General features: G+C 41.0%; 1 protein-coding gene across 5 annotated transcripts in view; it reads left to right on the top strand.

Annotated features, from left to right (window-relative positions):
• SRPX (sushi repeat containing protein X-linked) overlaps window positions 1-9171 on the top strand; it is a 74574-nt gene extending 65403 nt beyond the window's left edge. For 4 of the 5 annotated variants that reach the window (XM_004063994.5, XM_063703299.1, XM_063703300.1 and 1 more), the window contains 3 exons: window positions 1283-1416; window positions 3735-3856; window positions 8620-9171. In XM_004063994.5, coding sequence (XP_004064042.1) covers window positions 1283-1416; window positions 3735-3856; window positions 8620-8803 — 440 coding nt within the window. In that variant the 3' untranslated portion in view covers window positions 8804-9171. The remainder of the gene's footprint in view (window positions 1-1282; window positions 1417-3734; window positions 3857-8619) is intronic. The other variant, XM_055375597.2, reaches the window with a different exon arrangement.
• The last annotated feature ends 10984 nt before the right edge of the window (window positions 9172-20155 follow it).

Genomic DNA, 20155 nt, shown 5'->3' with positions numbered 1-20155 from the left:
GCTGGAATTAGTTGTCATTTATTTGCTTAAAGGGAAGACCTATTATAAAACTGCCTTGTTCCATGTCCTGTATGCCTGTGTTGTTTGCTCTGTGGCCTTTGTGCCCCACATTGCTTTGTCCCTTCTGCACCAAGGAGGCAGACTTCAGAGATTCTGAGCCATTCCAAAGCCAGCCTGGCCACTGCCCATTCTCTTACCCTTCTGCCTCTCTGCACCCCTTTCCCCAGCAGATACTATGGTGCTTGGCCCATATGCCTTTCACATTCCCATCTGTGTTCAAAAGGCTACTTAACTGCAATTAACTGGGTCTCTCTGTCTGAGAGCATTTCTTTCCTGGCTATGAAAGCATTGTCAGCCCATGCACAGAGCCAGCTGGAAGTGATGGAGAGTTAGTGCCCCAGAAGCAGCCCTCAACAATGATGGAGCAATTGTATAAATACTCCAGTTCCCTCCAGTGGGTTAATTCTGGAGGTATGTTGTATATCATCTCCTAGAGTTCCCCAGTGGGAGTGAGTTCCAAATGCCCACAGCAATAACTTGCTTGATAACCAATTGGTATTGTTTTCTTTCCTTCACTGTCTCACTTCCTGACATAGATAGAATAATGGTCCACCAAAGATGTCCACATCCTAGTCCCTGGAACCTGATAATATGTTACCTTACATGAAAAAAGGGACTTTACAGATGTAATAAGTTAAGGATTTTGAAATGGGAAGAGTATCCTGGATTACCCAGTGGGCCCAATGTAATCACAAGCCTTCTTATATAAAGGAGGCAGAACTGATGTCAGAGTCATAGAAAGAGACGATGGAAGGAGAGGTCAGAGAGAAGAGAGATTTGAAGATGCTACACTGCTGTCTTTGAAGATGGAGGAAGGGACTACTAGCCAAGGAATGAATGTGGCCTCTCGATGCTGAAAAAGACAAGAAATCAGATTCTCCCCTAGAGCCTCCATGGGAGCATAGCCCTGCCAACACCTTGATTTTAGCTCCATGAGACCAGGATCTTTTAGATCCTGACCTGCAGTATCTAAAAGAATAAGTTTGTATTATGTTAAGTCACTAAGTTTATGGTGATTTGTTACAGCAGCAAGAGGAAGTGAATATACTTCCGCACTCCTCCACAGGCGCTTCTTGGGACTGCCTCCCAAATAAACTATTTACACTTGAATCCTTATCTCAGGGTTTACTTCTTACACAAATGGTTCTGTGTGTCATCACAGGCTCTGTTGAGCCAGAACAAGTGGAAGGTTTCTGACCCATGTGGCCATTTCTGATTACAGCCATGAACGTCAATGTGGGCGTCAGAACGGCAGCTGCACTTCTGGATCAGTTTTATGAGAAAAGGAGACTACTCATTGTGTCCACACCCACAGCCCGAAACCTCCTTTACCGGCTCCAGCTAGGAATGCTGCAGGTGAGTCCTCGAGGCAGGGCCAAGGTGGGAGGCAGACCTTTAACAGGAAGGGCCCAGCCATTTCACTAAAAGCAAAGGCCAGATTCAGTGCCTAATCCACTTACAGTGAGTTTCAGGAAGTGGCACTTTAGAGCTACCACCATTCATTTCTGGTTCTGGGCCATAACCTGATTAACATTGACTCCTTAGAGTTAACCCAATCGTTTTCCAACTAATGAGGTTTGTCTGTCTTCACCAATAAGTCTAATTGACATGCTGTCCAGGCCTAGCCACAGAACAATTGTCTTTGCTGAACCTGTCCAGGATATGCCTGGCTGGAAGCAATCAATTAGTTGCCTGCCCACATTTTTCCCCAGGGAATTTCTTGGACTCAGAGGGTGACAGCCAATTTTTTTTTTAGAAAAGTGGTTCTCAATGTGTGATCCATGGACTGGACCAGCAGCATCAGCATCACCTGGGAGCTTGATAGACATGCCAATTCTCAGGGCCCCTCCCATACCTACTGTGTCAGAATCTACACTTTTAACAAAATCTCCAGGTGATTCCTAAGCACTCTAAAGTTTGAGGGTCACTTTTCTGGGAAATGTGTCCTTCTCAGCTATGTAAATTTTGTAGCTACTAAATGAGGCAACCAACATCTTGGGTGTGTGGGGAAGGCTGACTAGAAACTGTAAGGATCAAACTAGAAGTTGCTTGCTTTTGTCCTGAGGCTGGTTTGCAAAAGAGTGGCCAACTTCACCGAATACTAAAGAGGCAGGATGTATGCTGTGCCATGGATACAGTGCTGCACATTTTTTTGAGACTATTTTATTCATTTATTACAGTGGATAGAACTAAGTGCTTAGAACAGTCTTGATTTAATCAAAGGCTACAATTTACTTCTCATGTCAGCATTAATAAAATGGATAATAATAAGTCTCTTTTCACTCTTCCCACGTACTTGAAGAATTGCCTATGAACTCTGAAGAGCCATATAAAATTTTTGTGAGCTCCCTTGATAGGAACCAAATTCATTGCATCTTTACCCCTGGTCCCCACCAGCTTACCTCCCCTTGTATCTCCTTGTCCAAGCCAGGGGCTTGCTCTTCAGAAAACACAAGCTTATACCTCTGTCTTTTGTGGGAAACTGGCATTGCAGGCTATATTCCATGATCATGCATTTCCTCATCTCTTCTTATTCCATAGGAAAATGAATTAAGCCAAACAACTTGCTTTTCCTCTGTGTCAGCAAACTATGGTGACCCATGGCTAGTTTCAGTAAATTAACTTTTATCGGACACAGCCACACTAATTCATTTGTGCATGATCTACAACTGCTTTTGCACTACAGTGATGGGTGAAGTGGTTAGGACAGAGGCAATCCAACCTTGCCAAGCCTGAAATACTCTCTGGCCCTTTACAGAGAAAGATTGCCATCGTTGCTCTAGTCTGTCCCATCCCTTCAGACACTTGCTAACTTAACAACTGGTTGGATAAAATATTTCATATCAAGATGTTTTGGTGTGCCCTCCTCCTCCAAATATACTTACATTTGCATTTTAACCAGAGCCTTCAAAGAAAGGTTTGATTGACTTAGGCATTTCAGTGAGAGTAATACAAAAGTCTATTTCTAACTTTTTAAACTTTTCAACCAGTTCTGTAACCTCATATAGGGACGTTTCAGTGGAATTTTGGTAAAACATATTTGATGTTTTCGTCTTTCAAGGCTTCAAAATTTCTTTTCCCATTTAGCCAAATTCATCATATTTGTCTTACATTACTTTTTTTTTTTATTGCCATTGCCATTCCTGATGAGCCCTCCTCGTGGTTGACTGGGCCACATTCCCAAGGTTCTTGCCAAGAGCCAGCTTAGAGGCTTGGAACCTTTTATCCTCTTTTCCCCTGGGATTGGGTGTGGAGGGCATAGGGCAGGGGAGTGTGGAGAGTGAAAACAGGGCAGAGAAGTGGACTCTGGAAATAGAGTAGTCTTCTCTCCTTGCAAAGAAAAAGTTAGAATCCTCTGGGGTGGTCTTGGATACTTTTTAGGAAATTTGACTCACTCAAGGTCTCACCCTGTCTGGAAATACATAGACTGCCCTTTTGCTTAGGTTTTCAAAATCCCACTGTCAAGCCATATCTGAATGATTCCTCTAGCAAAGGTATTTAGGTTTTACAGCCACTATCTTAACCCTAATTTCTCATCTGTTTTCAGGACAGTTCAGAGTGAGCAAATAAACTTCCAGAGACAGGCCAGTGCTGCTTCTGTCTGTTTCTGGTTTGATAAGGATGTCTTTTTTAGCCATGCTCATACTTCCCCTGTTGGGTTTTCTTTTTCCCAGCAAGCACAGTGTGGCCTTGATCTTCGACACATCACCGTGGTGGAGCTGGTGGGTGTGTTCCCGACTCTCATTGGCAGGATAGGAGCAAAGATTATGCCTCCAGCCCTAGCGCTGCAGCTCAGGTAGGGGGAAGTTGTGTTCTTAAATCTTATCCCCTGTGAATGCATTTTTAACTGATTAGGTTCCCTGGTTTCTTTCTATTCAGGATTGAGTTCAGGCAACCTTCAATGTTTAATTGCTTTTATTCTGGGAGTGTTATAACCATGCTAATCAGTATGTTGCTGTTTGTTCAAATAAATTGTGCAGTGGGTAATTACCAGTGTTCTTTCTTACTCCCTCCAACCAACCGTTTTTGCTTCATGTGTGTGTATGTGTGTGTGTGGTTGGTGGAGGAAGGATGGTTAGGAGAGGAGCACCTGAAGAAAAGACTTAAGCAATCATGGTCTTATTAGAAGAGCATGCATCCAATTAGACTTTCCAGGCTTGGTCTCTTTTTTCTCCATGCTTCCAGAACACTTGTTCATACCTTTATTTTAACAATTATATTTTAGTTTCATAACCCTTACAAAGTTGGAGCCATGGATTTTAGTCTCTGAATAATGATGTATTAAAGAAGCAGAATTCAACAACCAAAAGGTAATTTCAGAATAACCCAAATTTCTACTTGCATCTCTTGACCACTGTGAAATGGATAATTAGGCTAAAGCAAAACTCCTTAAAATCTTCCTTTCTCACCCAGCCTTTTCTCTCACACACTGCATGGGAGAGTACGGATCTCTGTTTTCAGGGTCCCAGGCTGCTCCCTGTCTCTCAGGGTCTCAGGCAGTTACAAACATCTGGAACACATGGCTTTCAGGCTTCTGCAAAAGTGGGGAAAGAGAGTAAAAACTCACACCGACTCCTTTATGCTTCATGTTGGAGGTGCCACACCTTGCTCACTCTCTTAGTTCATTGGCCAGAACTAGTTACATGATTGCAATTCACTTTTAAGGGAGGCTGGGAAATGCAGTCTTTCTGTATTGCCAGAAAGAAGAAAATGAAATGGGACTTGGTAAACCCTATCACACCTGTTCAGAAGGTACAGAAATTCCTTGAGAGGTTATATGATAGAAACATATCCTTAGCAAATGATGCTATAGATAGACACAATAGCTTCTTTCTCTAATTTCCCTGTTTTCCAGCTGCCTTTGACCCATCCCATGTTTGATTTGTACCACTTTCCACCCAAAAAGATTCTGCCACATTCCCACCAGGGTAAAAAAAAAAAAGAAAGAAAGAAAGAAAGAAAAAACTCAGAGGGCCAGGATGGAAGAAAAATAAGATGATTCATGAGTGCTCTTTAGTCAGCTGATGAATGGAGAAGGCTGGGTACACTCATATGCTTTTGTTTTTGTTATATTTTACTGCATTTGCATGTAGCACCTCCCCATACCGACTTCAGTAGCAGAGCTTTCAAATATTTGCTACTCAGTACCTAGCACAGTACCTGGCACCATGTTGGCGCTAAGTGGAGTAAATGACTCAAAATTTCATTGAAACAGCCTTACTATTTCCAGAGGTGATAATAGCTTTTAAAAGTATATTGTTACATATGTATACATGTGCCATGCTGGTGCGCTGCACCCACTAACTCGTCATCTAGCATTAGGTATATCTCCCAATGCTATCCCTCCACCCTCCCCCCACCCCACAACAGTCCCCAGAGTGTGATATTCCCCTTCCTGTGTACTCCCTAAAACTTAAAGTATAATAAAAAAAAATACAAAAAAAAAGTATATTGTGTATCTACAGTTAGTATACAAATACTTCAAGTTGAAGTGTACAAAACTTAAGACAGAGAGTTGTGTTGATATCTAAATATTTATGGTGAATATTTTCAAAGTAGGTTTTATGAAGCTGTTGCTTATTTAGAACTACTTGCTCGTATCCTGTGTCAATGATTTTTTAAAACTTGTTGCAGAATTTTCTGAATGGTCTTTGGATTGAATGTGTGTGTATGTGTGTGTGTATGTCATCTTCATAAAATCTTGATGTGATTTTAAACTGTTTAATCTACTTGAAGAACAGAAAAATGTGATTAAAAATACTTGTCATTCAGATTGTATATATTGGGGCTACCATAGACTTCTATAGGCTGAAGATAATTTTTAAATACATTATGTTGTGGTTCTCAAATTTTTAGCCTCCATCAGAATCCCCTGGAGGGCTTGTTAAAATACGTATTGCTGGAGTCTACACTGTAGGCTCTAAACTGTGTTTCTGATTCAGTAGGTCTCTGGTCGTACCCGAGAATTTGCATTTCTAGTGAGCTCCCAAGAGACCACATGGTGAGGACCACTGGCCTAGTTTTTTACCAAAGCCTTTACAGTTTGAAATAGAATTTTTGCCCAGCAGCCTTCAAGGAAAGGGTCAATCACTATTTTGCAGCTGGATGATAGTCCAGGTAAATGTCATACAGAAATGATCACTCAGGTGCATTACCTAATGGATTCTGTGCCAGGCCGGCATGCCTGTGTTATCAAACATATCAGTGAGAAACAAAGAGCTTGGCAGAACTTTTTCCCTTTGAATTGGAAAGGTGTTTTTTAGACACCTTGGAGTCTAGTGCAGAGGAAAAAAGATGATTTAGGCAAAGAATGGGAAGCGAAAGAGGAGAAGGAAAAGCATAATGCCTGCATAATGTAAAAATTCTCTTGTCTGGCTATAAGACTATTTTCAAATAGCACCAAGGCCGTGATAAAACCCTTGAAGGGGGTCAACAGAAGGAAGAGACTGGGTGCCTGGGGTTGCAGGGTCACTGCCTACCTTCTTTCTTACCCTCATTTCTTTTTTATCTGGAGGTATGATCTGATTCATGCTTTCCAGAGGAATTTTCCAGCAATCTCAAGGAAGACAGGGACCAAGAAAGCCATAATTTCTATACCCACATTATTCTTTGAGTCTACAGTGTTCCCTGGAAGACTTTCCAGGAAGAACTCCTTCCAGTCTGACGACAGACACATATGTAACTCAGGCATACTGTCGGCATCACACCTCATCCCCGATTTTGTGTGGTGTTTGATCATTCATCCCCAAGATTTCTGTGGTCTTTCGGCCCTAGTGGGATGCATTCCTGTGGCTGCTGCTAGCCTGCTGATCCAACCACTCAGCTCTTCCCATGACAGTTTTCCCTCTTTACATTCTGTGTCAATCAAGGCACAAGACTTACACAGGAATGCGTATGGTAGCAGATGGTGGCACCGTGGTGGTGGTGGTGGGGGTTCCCATCCTAGTCTCACAAGCACTATAAAAAAAATGAATGCTCCAATTTCTTATTGGTCACCCTTCCCCACAGGCTTCAGCCACCACATTCCCTATTCCTCTGTTTCCTGAGAGCTCCCTGTACCAGAACTCCTCCATGCTCCCAAAAGAAAACTCAATACCCTTCCCCTTAAAGATGCAGAGCATTTTATCGCTTCATTCACACCTTACTTTGCAGCCTACATTCGCGTGTTCAGAACTCATTAATGCACTTTGCAGTCATCTACTTCTGAGCTCCCCTCTTAGCACTGCAGGAAACCTGGCAGAGGCATTGTCATGTCCTCTTTCTTTCATTTCTAGTCACTGGGAGTGAACTGGCAATTTAGCTCCCCACTGGGATAAAATACAAATTATTCCCTTCTTCCTCGAAACTCCCTCTTAAAAGGCAGAAAAAAGTAGTTTGTGTTCGATGTAATGATTTTTTAACCTTGATCTGTTTGTATGAGGAAAACATATTTTACTTTAAATCCAGATGGCAGTGTATATTCTGCCTCATACATAATCTCAAAATATCTAAACTGAAAAAAAAAATCTGGAGAAGAGACTGAGTGGGCTCATTTATTCATTGGGCTCAGCTTATCTGTTTGTTTGCTTTCTCTAGCTATTCCCATCTAAATATGTTTGTGTTGATATAAAAATCATATTTTTTAGTTTAAATTCTAGTGTGGTAGAGCAGAAAGAACACCAGACACTTGAAACCACTTCATATTCTTTTTTGGAATTATTTGGGGTACAAATTATGATTAACCAAGTCAGAATACATGGGCTGTAGACCAAGCTCAATCCCTTATAACTCTGCAGTCCTGAGCTGGCCACTGAACAGGCCAGAACTATCATGCTGGGAAATTATATCAATCAGCTTTACCTAGCCCAGAGTTTCTCAGCCTTGGCACTATTGCTATGTGGGAACAGATAATTCTTTGTTTGGCGGGGAGAGTTGGCTGTGCATTGCAAGATGTTTAGCAGCATTCCTGGCCTCTACCCACTAAATGCCGGTCACATCTTCACTCTCCACTGTGACAACCAAAAATATCTCCAGACATGGCCAAATTTCCCCTGGGGGTGGGGAGCAAAATCACCCCTGTTCATAATCACTGACTTTGTCCTAGTGTGTATGTGGTCATGCAACACTAGTCAGCAAACGTGGGTTTTGGGTTGATTCCAAACTTGGATTGATTCCAATTTAATAAAAAAAAAATCTGTTAGCCTTGTATGCACCTTGTACCAAACGTTGGTATGTGGCACCACTGTACGCCTGAAGTCTTCCTGACTATAATCTAAAACCAAAGCAGTGCTTTTCAACCTCTCATGTACATACCAGTCATCTGGGGACCTTGATAGTAATGCAGACACTAATTCAGTAGGTTTGGGGTTGGGCATGAGAGTCTCCATTTCTAGCAAGTTCTCATGTGATGCTGCTGGTTCAAGGGTCACAGTTGGAGTAGACAGGGTCTAAAGGATGAATCAGTCCTTCATTGTATCAAAGCTTTCTCTGCACACTGTCACAGTAGGGCTCTGGTTGATCCACCAGGACCCTTGGGAGTCATGGTTTGACTTAGTCTCCTCTTTTCTTTGTCTGCTGCAGGCTGTTGCTGCGAATCCCACTCTACTCCTTCAGTATGGTGCTAGTGGATAAGCATGGCATGGACAAAGAGCGCTATGTCTCCCTGGTGATGCCTGTGGCCCTGTTCAACCTGATTGACACTTTTCCCTTGAGAAAAGAAGAGATGGTCCTACAAGCCGAAATGAGCCAGACCTGTAACACCTGACATGATGGTTCCTCTCTTGGCAATTCCTCTTCGTTGTGTACATAGTGACATGCACACGGGAAAGCCTTAAAAATATCCTTGATGTACAGATTTTTATTTGTAATTTTAAAAGTCTATTTTATTATGAGCTTTCTTTGCACTTAAAAATTAGTATGCTGCTTTTTGTACTTGGAAGTGTTTCAAAAAATTATATGACTATATTTACTCTTTCTAACTTTCTTTACTCCATCATGGCTGGTTGATTTTGTAGAGAAATTAGAACCCATAACCATACACGGGCTATCAACACGTTATTCAATATGACACCTAACTCTTTTCTATTTTGTTTTTTAAGTAAGACTTTTATTAATAAAATGTTTTGGAGCAAATTTAGTAGAACTCACTTTGTTTGTCAAGCACCAGCCATACTTGTTCAGTGTGGTCAGTGGTTTTAGGATTGTGATTCTTAGTGGTGTTTTAAGAATGGAAAAAATTTAATTAGTCTTTTTAGGAGCTCTGCTGAGCTGGGAGAGAGCTGAGCTGTCAGGTGTTCAAGTAGCCAATTAAAGCCACAAGCTGAAAATGAAAGAGTTAAGCCTTCAGTCACAGTCTAAAACCAGAGGAAGCATCAACTTCACTGTTCCATTTTCCCCTGTGGGACAGCACGCTGGTCAAGATTCAAGTGGAGCAGCACAGACGTGGGGTCATCTTTCTACTGAGGGAGCCCCGAACAAAAGGCTCTGGCAGTTTTACGGACCCTGGAGTCATGTGGTGGGGTAGGAGTGGAAAAGTCCTGGGCACTGAGGCAGAGTGAAGGAAAGTATCTTCAAATTTTTTCCCTTTTCCTTACCCCATAAGATCTCAGCAGAGGAACCTGAAGACCTCTTGCCCAAGGCCTCAGATAAAGGGCCTAGAAATGAAGGCACAGGGCTAGGAATGTAAATATGTGAAAGAGCATGATTGGCCAGGGGGTCTGAGTCTTTGACTGCAACACCCCACAGAGACTGCCATATGCTGGCTGTGCACCAAGTCTGGTGTGTGGAGGGCAGCTTTCCCAGTGAAGCCTGCCAGGTAAAGTCTTTGTCATCGCCTATGATCAGGCCTGAAAAATCACACATTGGTTTTTAACCTGTAGCCAGACTCCTCAATTCTCCCTTGCAAATCTTGAAATTTTTCCTCCATTTTTAGAATATCAGTTTGGTTCACAATCTATTCCTAAACAAAATGACTAAGTGAATGATGTTTCCCACTGGTTTCCCACTGAAAATCTTGCAGAACTTTTCTGTGCACCTTTTGGACCTTATAGAAACAATAGATAAATTCTAACATACAGAGATTTAACACAGAAAGCAGACTTAACAATTTTTTTTTAATATTAGGCAGGGCGATTGCTGAACTGCCAATAGGTTTACACTCTATTTACAAACATGATCTTGTTCACAGAGCATACTAGAAGCCAGTTTTTGACTTCTGTCTTCTTCAGATGTATCAGAAAGGTCAATGGCATGGCTCATAGAGGAATGTCAAATAGTGACCAATTGGAAACCATGAAAAGTTCAAGAGGGGTGGGAAAAGGGTGAAGGATAAAAGACTACAAATTGGGGTCAGTGTACACTGCTCAGGTGATGGGTGCACCAAAATCTCAGAAATCACCACTAAAGAACTTACTCATGTAACCAAATAGCCACCTGTTCTCCAAAAACTTATGGAAATAAAAGAAAAAAGGAAAAGTTCAGGAGATCATTTGTTGCAATTAAGCAAGCATATATCTGCCTCTACCTTTGTTAAAGCTCTCTTGCTTTGACAAGTCAGCCTGTGCCCTTTGCCCCATACCCTGAAAGGTTCAAACCTTGAAGATGAGCTGACATTTAAGGAACTACTTGGATTCCTTCAAACCAATTTACCTGATAACTTGGAATATTGCAAGCACTTTTCCCAACAAGATCAACAGACTATTTGAAGATCAATGAATCCACTATGGTATTTTAAAAGTAAATACCCTGCATCAAAATTTGGGGACATTTCTAAAGATTAATTAATAGCCTCTCTCTAGAGAACCGGTTTCCCACTGGAAATCTTGCAGAACTTTTCTATGTACATTTTGGACCTAATAAAAACAAACAAACAAACAAAAAAAACCAGTTCCTAATTCTGCTTGCTTACAGTTTGGTACTGCAGAACTTCTACACATGTATGCAGGTTGTAGTATACACACACACACACACACACATATATATACATATATATGTATATATATGTGTGTATATATATGTATATATATGTGTGTGTGTGTATATATATACACATATATATATGTGTATATATATATATACATATATATATGTGTGTATATATATATATATACACATATATATATGTGTATATATATCCAGATATAGTTGTTGTCTGTGGGAGGTTAGTCCAATAGAAACCATTATTAGAAATCTAGTAGTGAAGGATGAACTAGAAGGTGGAAGAGTCCAGTCCATTCACAGAGAACTGCAGATTTACCTCTACAAACTCTCAACTCTTGAGCTTAGATCATTGGAGTGAGCAGTGAAGGAGAGGAAAGGCAGTGCACATTGAAGCAAGGATTAATGCTCAGGATGTTGATACCTATAATATTCCTGCAGTAAAAATTACCCCAAAAATCAGTGTCTTAAAACAACAAACATATTATCTCTCACAATTTCTGTGGGTCAGGGATTTGGGAGCAACTTAGCTGGCCAATTCTGGCTTGGAGTCTCTCTTGAGATAGCTGTCATATCTTGGCTGGGACTGCAGTCAAAGGATTGACTGGGGCTGGAGAATCCGCTTCCACGGTGGCTCACTCATATGACTGGCAAGTTGGTGCTGGTGGTCGGAAGAGATCTCTATTTGTCTCCACATGGATTTCTCCACAGAGTGTTGCATGAATGTTCTCATAACATGGTAGTTGGCTTCCTCTGGTAGAAGTGATCCAAGAAAGGGCAAAGTGGAAGAGGCAATATCTTTTACGACATAGTCTCAAAAGGCACACACTGTTACTTCCACAGTATCCTGTTGGTCCAACAGATCAGCCATACTCAATGGGGAAGAGGACAACACAATAGGATGGATACTAAGAGGTAAAGATCACTGGGGCCTATTTTGAAGGCTAGCTTCTGCCGGTTCCCATAGCTGCTGACAACTTCTTTTTTTTTTTTTTTTTGAGACGGAGTCTTGCTCTGTCGCCCAGGCTGGGGTGCAGTGGCAAGATCTCGGCTCACTGCAAGCTCCGCCTTCTGGGTTCACGCCATTCTCCTGCCTCAGCCTCCCGAGTAGCTGGGACTACAGGCGCCCGCCACCACGCCCGGCTAATTTTTAGTATTTTTAGTAGAGACGGGGTTTCACCGTGTTAGCCAGGATGGTCTCGATCTCCTCACCTCGTGATCCACCCGCCTCGGCCTCCCAAAGTGCTGGGATTACAGGCGTGAGCCACCGCGCCCGGCCTGCTGACAACTTCTTAACTGGGGACATGGCTATTTATTTATTTATTGGCATAAATTTAGAGGGTACAAGTGCAATTTTGTGACATGGATATGTTGCATAGTGGTGAAGTCTAGGCTTTTGGTATCATTATCACCCAAATAGTGTACACATTATACCCATTAACTAATTTCTCATTTCTCATCCCCACCCACCCTTACCCTTCTGAAACTACTATTACTCCACACTCTATGTCCATGTGTACACATTATTTAGCTTCCACTTATAAGTGAGAACATATAGTATTTGACTTTCAGTTTCTGAGTTAGTTTACTTAATGGCCTCCAGTTCCATCCATGTTGTTGCAAAGGACATGATTTCATTCTTTTTGTTATGGCTGAGTAGTATTCCATTGTGTGTGTGTGTGTGTGTGTGTGTGTGTGTGTGTATCACATTTTCTCTATCCAATCATCTCTTGATGCACACTTAGATTGATTCCATATCTTTGCTGTTGTGAATAGTGCAGCTGTAAACATACAAGTGCAAGTGTCTTTTTGTATAATGATTTCTTTTTCTTTGGGTATATACGCAGGGGTGGGATTGCTGGATCAAATGGTAGTTCTATTTTTAGTTCTTTGAGAAATCGCCATATTGTTTTCCATACAGGTTGGATTAATTTACAATTCCACCAACAATGTATAAGGTTTCCCTTCTCTCCACATCCTCGCCAACATCTTTTATTTTTTTGACATTTTAATAATGAGGGACATGGCTTCTTTATGGTAGAAAACATGGAGTAGTTCTAGAATAAACAAATGTAATTGTGGCTTCCCAAATTGGTAGGAAAATTCCCAATCTTACAACTTCTTAGCAGTTCCCTTGGCAGTCCCAGGTGGTTTAGGGACTTTTTTATGGAAGGTCAGCATAAAGTCTATTTTTTTAGCCTTCCACTCTAGATAAGAACAATATCCTTTCTCTTTGAACTAGCTTGCATTGACTCTATTCTCTGTAATTAAGTCCTTAATGATACAGACAGTAAAATTAAAAGTGTAGTCTTGAAACACTGGATTTCTTGGACTTCTCTTCCTTGCAATTCCACAGTTAACAGTGATATCAAGCATCTCTTGAAGACATATCTTATAAGCCATGATAAAATCATTCAGTAAAATTGACCATTTTTCTTCAGCAATGCTTAGTCACACAGGTTGAGGAAGAGAGAAGGCATACTGAAAGACTAATCTAGGGGTAGATGGTTGTGACAAAGGTACGGTGGCAGGACAAGGGGAGGGAGTTGGTTGTAATATTGAGAACATGGATTGTGTGATTACACACAAGGACAAGAGTTAGTCTAAAAAGAAACTCGGGAGGCTGAGGCAGGAGAATGGCGTGAACCTGGGAGGTGGAGCTTGCAGTGAGCCAAGATCGCGGCACTGCACTCCAGCCTGGGCGACAGAGCGAGACTCCATCTCAAAAACAAAAACAAAAAAGAGTAGTGGCACTGACCTATTCAAAGAATATAGGGAAAGGCTAATGATCCTAATGTGGTTTAAGAGTGAATATAATCAGTATAAAGATACGAGAGATTTGGAAGAGATGAAGAAAATATCATTGAAATTGTGATGTTAGGAAGTTGAATAAATTATCCATATGGGTGATGTGGATACTGGCAGGAGTTAAGGCAAAGGAGATAAGTGAGAGTCAAATTCCAAGGATATATAGAGTGGAGGAGATAACTGTGTATAGATAGGTGACTGTAAGGAGAGCATGATGGAAAGTGATATGGTAGATGGCAGGATTCTCAGAGAAGGTCTTTTGCTCAGATTAGGAAAGAATGATCAATTAAGAAGGAGCTGTGGGGAATTGAGCAGATGTTGACATTACCTCTCAACCAAGTGATATTAAAGTATGAAAGAGCAACCTGCTGTAAGAAAAACGACAAAGAGGAAAACAAGAATTTACTCAAGAATATTTTGAAAAGATACTAAAGCTATAGGAAGGTGCTGTGGTTTGGATATATGACTCCTCTAAGTCTCATGTTGAAATTTGATTCCCAGTGTTGAAAGTGGGGTCTAATGCGAGATGTTTGGATCATAGGGACACATCCCTCCTGAATGGCTTGGTGCCATCCTGGCAGTAAGGAGTGAGTTGTTCCTCTGTTAGTTCCTGTGAGAATTCTCCTGAAAACTGGTCATCAAAAAGAGCCTCCAACTGCACTCCCCTCTCCCTTGTTTCCTGTCTTGCCATGTGTTCTCTGTACATACCAGGTCCCCTTCACCTTCCTCCACAAGTGGAAGCAGTATGAGGCCCTCATCAGAAGCAGATGCTGGCTCTATGCTTCTTGTACAGCCTGCAGAACCATGAACCAAGTAAACCTCTCTTCTTTATAAATTACCCAGCCTCAGCTATTCCTTTATAGCAACACAAGTGGACTAAGACAAAAGGTCACTTTACTATGAAATGTGTGTGTGTGTGTGTGTGTGTGTGTGTGTGTATGGCAATAGTCCAGAGGCATCAAAGTCTGGAAGAGAGTTGGGTGAGGGGACACTCAGAGCAGTATGAGAATGAGACAACAACAAGACCAGTGAGGGAGACAGCTCATGCCTGTAACTGGAGGATTATAGACATCAGAGATATGGATGAACTTGATAGGCTTTGAGGTTTCCATTTTCAGAGGACAATGTTTTAGTGCCAGAACTGACATTCCTTGTGATTCCTGTGTAACCTATCTTAGACAACCGAGACGGGAAGAGTCAGGTCCAGCCCCCTACCATGACCAGAACTGACCTTATGGTGGAGGCTGGGCCTGGTTCTTCCTGCCTTGAGGTATCTAGCACAGGTTACACAGGAATCATCATCAACTCCACAAGGAGACAGGACTTCCTAGAGAGTATTTGGCTCTACGTGTGGGGCAGGGAAATTCAAAAAGAGCCTGCTGCTGTTGTCAAAAGGCAAGAATATTTTCAGAGGTAACCGAGGTAATATTTTTAAAAATATTCTTTCATCTTTTGATGGACTCTTAGTTTGATTCCTTATCTTGGCTATTGTGAATAATGCCACAATAAACATGGGAGTGCAGATATGTCTTCAACACACTGATTTTATTAGATTGTAAGACAATTGGCCAGGTGTGGTGGCTCACACCTGTAATCACAGCAATTTCGGAGGTCAAGGTGAGAGGATCGCTTGAGCCCAGGAAATCAAGACCAGCCTGGGCCAACATAGCAGGACTCTGTCTCTATAAAAAATGTTTAAAAATTATCTGGGTATGGAGGCATACACCTGTGGTCCCAGATACTTGGAAGGCTGAGGTGAGAGGATCACTCGAGCCTGGGAGGCTGAGGCTGCAATGAGCTGTGACCACGACACTGCATTCCAGCTTGGGTGACAGAATGAGACCCTGTCTAAAAAAAAAAAAAAAAAAAAAGATTGTGAGACAATTGGATGTGTTATGATGGCCTTTGGCCCAACATCAGAACCACCCCGGCAAGAGGATATTAAACCAGACTTGCTGAGTGGATTGTGGGGAAATAGATTTTATAGAACACTGCACAGATGGAGGAGGATATATTGTTCAAGGGTCTGGTATGGCTCTGCTGTCACCTCACAGATGAGAACGTGGCCTTGCTAATCTTAGTTCAAAATGGGAAGACACAGGAATTAAATTTCATTTAATGGCAGACTACCCCATATCATACTAACCTCCCTGCTGATAACAATTATAACTTTGGACAAAATAAAGAAAGAGAAGTTACTGGAACTCACTGGCACTCAACCAAAAGCAGGCAGAGTCTGAAAGAACTATGACCTTGAAAGAATGTAAGCACAGTGGGTAACATGCACATTTGGTTGGCTTTTCCCTTGAGGACTTTTCCATTTGCTAGTGTACTGGATGTGGAACTCAAGCAGAAGGCTGTACTCTTACTGGGCTGAGGATTCAGAGGATGAAGGCAGGATGACCAGAGAGTGTGGAAATGGAGGAGATATGTGAAAGGAGAAAGCCAGTGGGTGGGATTTGGGAGGGGGAACCCAAATGTGCATATAAATTGCCCTCAAATCTTTAACTGACCCCTGAGCTGTGCATGCACAGAGTGAGGCTACAAGAAGTCCAGGAGGAAAACAAAATAGCTGAAGGGAAAGACCTGAGCTGAGCAGTGATCTCAGCAGCTGATCTGTGCTGGAGAGATAGTTTGGAGGTCAAATCCTTTCAAGTTAAAGGAGCTCAGTGAACAGGTTGAGCTTCCACTGAAAATTCAGGACTACTCTTCAAAAGTAAAGAACAAGATTCAGGATTAAGTTAAATCAAAGTAGACCTCCTTAACAAAGCCTAAAATCAAGCTTCCACAACACCAAGCTGGGTGAATTAGTAATTTAACTGTCTGCAAAAACAAAAATGTGAACAGCCTAGGTCTATAAAAATTTCCTTAAACCAGCAGTTCTCAAACCTTTGAAGGATTCCAAAGTACTTTTCTTTGTGTGGGTTACATCTCTCAATATTTACCAGGTTAGAAATCAAAACAGAGAAATTTTAAAAATTATATTTCGATGCATTTCAAAAAATAAATTTATTGCATGATGATGTAGGTAACATATTTTTGAGAAAATCTAAGTATGTTTTGCAAAACCAAAAAGCGAGATGAGCAGCATTATTTTACATTTTTGCAAGTCTCTTCAAAGTCTGGCATAATAGAAGATAGCTAGTTTCTCATATATGCTTTCCTATTCAGTCTCTTGCAATATGTTATTTTGATTGAAATATAAGAAGAAAATCTGGCTTCACAGATATACACACACACACACACACATATATACACACATGCACATATATGTATTTGGAAAATGGAGGAGTATTTTAATAGCCTATTTAGATAACTGTGAATATTTTTTTGACACTTCACCAAAAGTCAACAAGTGGTAGTTCCTTAAAGATTAATGGTGATATGAAAACTCTTTGTACTCTGTTGCATTAAAATCCACTGGTCTATCTTGTGCTTTGAATGTATCTTTTATCTATGCACAATTTTGTAACTCATGCATCCATCATTTAGAAAACACTGGTTCACTGAATCAAGTAGCTCTTCCAAAGACTGATAAATTTTGTTACACAATATTAGAATGTCACATTAGTTAATGTCATCACCAATCTTATCAGAAAAGTGTATAAGTATTAGGAAGCAGTCACAGTCACAATGGTAAATACAAGTTTTCTAAAATTCTAATTTTTGCTTCAAAGCTTGAATGTTATCATTGGCAACAAGTACTGCCAATTGTTTTCCCTGAAGTGACAGGCTCACTTTGTTCATTTTTGAAAAAATGTCTGCCAAATTCTCAAGCCTGAATAACCCGTTATTTGTTCTTTAAAATAAAAAGAATGCTGAAAATGCATCATACTTTGGTATGCACAGAAAATATTTAAAACATATGTACTTAGGGGTCAAGATTTAATAAGGCTATTTTTTACTGCTTCATCAGGGATATTCTTAAATAAAACTGGTATTTTACTTTTCTTACTATGAAAGCATGAAGATAAAAATATGCACTGCCTTGATTCCTGCCATAGTGCTACAGTTTTGCACAGTGAAAAGAGCAAGTAAGGAAGATAGTTTTGTCCTTGCTAACCCCTTGAAGAAGTTTTAGGACACCCAGGAGTCCAAAGACCAAACCATTGTACTGCCTTAAACTGAAGAACCCCGTTTGTTAATATAATTCTGGAATTGTGAGGGAATCTGGAATAGAAAGGAGTGGAAAAAACCCAAAATTTGGCATCTTTCTTAACTCTGGTAGGTCTTGTGGGGACTGTTCCTAATAGCTGTGTGCCTCGTAGAGACCCCACACTTAAGGGAAAATTTCTCCACATGTGCTGCATCTGCTCCTGTTCTTTGCAGCTATCTTTCTTTTGATAGGTTCTATATCCTTAGCTAAATTAATCAGAAATGAATAGCAGGGATGAGTGGACCCTTTTGGTTCATCAAGATTCTAAACTGTGAGGGAGGGAGAGCATCAGGATAATAGCTAATGCATGCAGGGCTTAATACCTAGGTGACGGGTTGATAGGTGCAGCAAACCATCATGGCACACGTTTACCTATGTAACAAACCTGCACGTGCTGCACATGTATCCAAGAACTTAAAATTAAATTTAAAAAAATCTAAACTGTAACACTGCGTTCAAATTATCTCATTTAATCTTCACAAGAAGTCACAAATATTTCATCTCCTCTCAGCTTTACTTGCTTGTTAACAGCATTAAAGCTGGGACTTACAGTAACTGAAGAAGGGACACTGAGGGCTTCTTGTATAGCTGTGTCCTAAGGGTTGCCGCAGTAAGGGGGATGTCTTTGTCAGCAAGACTGCAAGCACGACAACCTTGGCCTACCAGCCCTCTCAATACACTTTATGCCTTAACCTTGGATATGCATTCAAATTACTCGGGGAGGTTTAAAAAATACTGATGATTTGGTGCCACACCCAGAGATTATGATATAACTGGTCTAGGTGCAGACAGGACTTGAGGGATTTTAAAAGCTTCCAAGGGGATTCTCATGTGAAGCCAAGGGTGAGAACCACTGTTTTGGTCGAGGTGAGAAAGATGACAGGTATAACCAGTGATGGGAATACACCTCCCCCTTTGGAGAAACACTTGTTATTGCTTCTCTGCCTTTGGCCAAGGTTTTTAGTGTTTGCATTACAAAGTTAAACTTATGTTTAACTCATTTAAAATATGGCACTTGTTTCTCCTTAGGACAAAGCCACAGGAATGTTGCAAAGCACCTAGCTTTGTTCATCAGAATCAGTTTTACTAATGAATGTGCAGGGTACAGATGCATTTCTGTTACTATGGTGTCATTTCTGAAGATGCTCAACAGCTTAAGGATTTGTTTTTCTGTTTGCTCTATGGCTGCATTGGAGCTTGAAGAAAATTTAATTTCTTTGCATCGTGTTTGAAATGTTGTATTGTCTCTCTCTACATCAGAACAAGTTTCTGTGAAGGATGGTGCTGTGCTTAGGCAGCAGTGCTGTGAGACTAACAAATTGACTTCAAATGGAACTGAAATGCCATTGTTTGGTCACAGATCAAATCTGAATCTTTCTCTCTTGAGTACCTTCCAATGTGTCGCTTAGTTTCATGAAATTCCGTTTGGCTCTTGGGCAGGCTAAGTGGATTTCTGATGCCTTCTGAGACTAAGCATGAACTTCCAGGCTTCGAAAGAGGAGTTACTTCTCTCTCTCGAAAAACCAGAAAGAGAAGAAATACTTTTATTTCTCAACAAGTGGCAGCAATATAGCACAAATATATGAACTTTGTGAAGGGACTGAGTTCCAAGACCCTCTAGAGCAATGCTCTTCAGAATGTGGTCCTTGTACTAGTTGCTGGTCCCTGCACCATTTATTACTGGTTTACAAGGAGATAAGGAGTTTGCCCAAGACTGAAAATCAACAGCGTCAATAAATTTGTTATTTAGTTCAGCTGATGTTTTTGATTGCAAAACTTTCCATGAAGGAAGCCACACACTGATTTACATTCTGATGCAAGCTCCCTATCTTATAATGGGCCAGCACCTTGAGTAGCATTTCCCTAGAGGAGGGCCAGAAGTGAGACACTTGTTCCTTTGTCTCTATAGAGACCAATTAGTAAATTAGAAATTAGGAAAGAAAGTGCAATGGAGTTTTTCAAAGGCACAGTAGCTTTTATTCCAGACTGAGTAGTCTCAGTCATTACTAGTCGAGAGCCCATGCAATTCTGATTAGCAGTTTTGCTAAAGGATTGGTGAGTTACAGACCGTGAGCCTAGACTAAATAATGTCTTAGAAATAAAAGTGATAAGAAAAACCATCTTGATTTTTGGCTACCTTATATTTCTTCCAGTGAACAGAGGCACTACGATTGGAAGACATTTTTTTGGTTTGTTTTTTATTCAAAGACGTTAACA

Source organism: Gorilla gorilla, chromosome X (assembly GCF_029281585.2).
Source record: "Gorilla gorilla gorilla isolate KB3781 chromosome X, NHGRI_mGorGor1-v2.1_pri, whole genome shotgun sequence".
NCBI lineage: Eukaryota > Metazoa > Chordata > Mammalia > Primates > Hominidae > Gorilla > Gorilla gorilla.
Note: the sequence above shows the minus strand (reverse complement) of the source record. Positions and strands in the feature narration are given on the sequence as shown.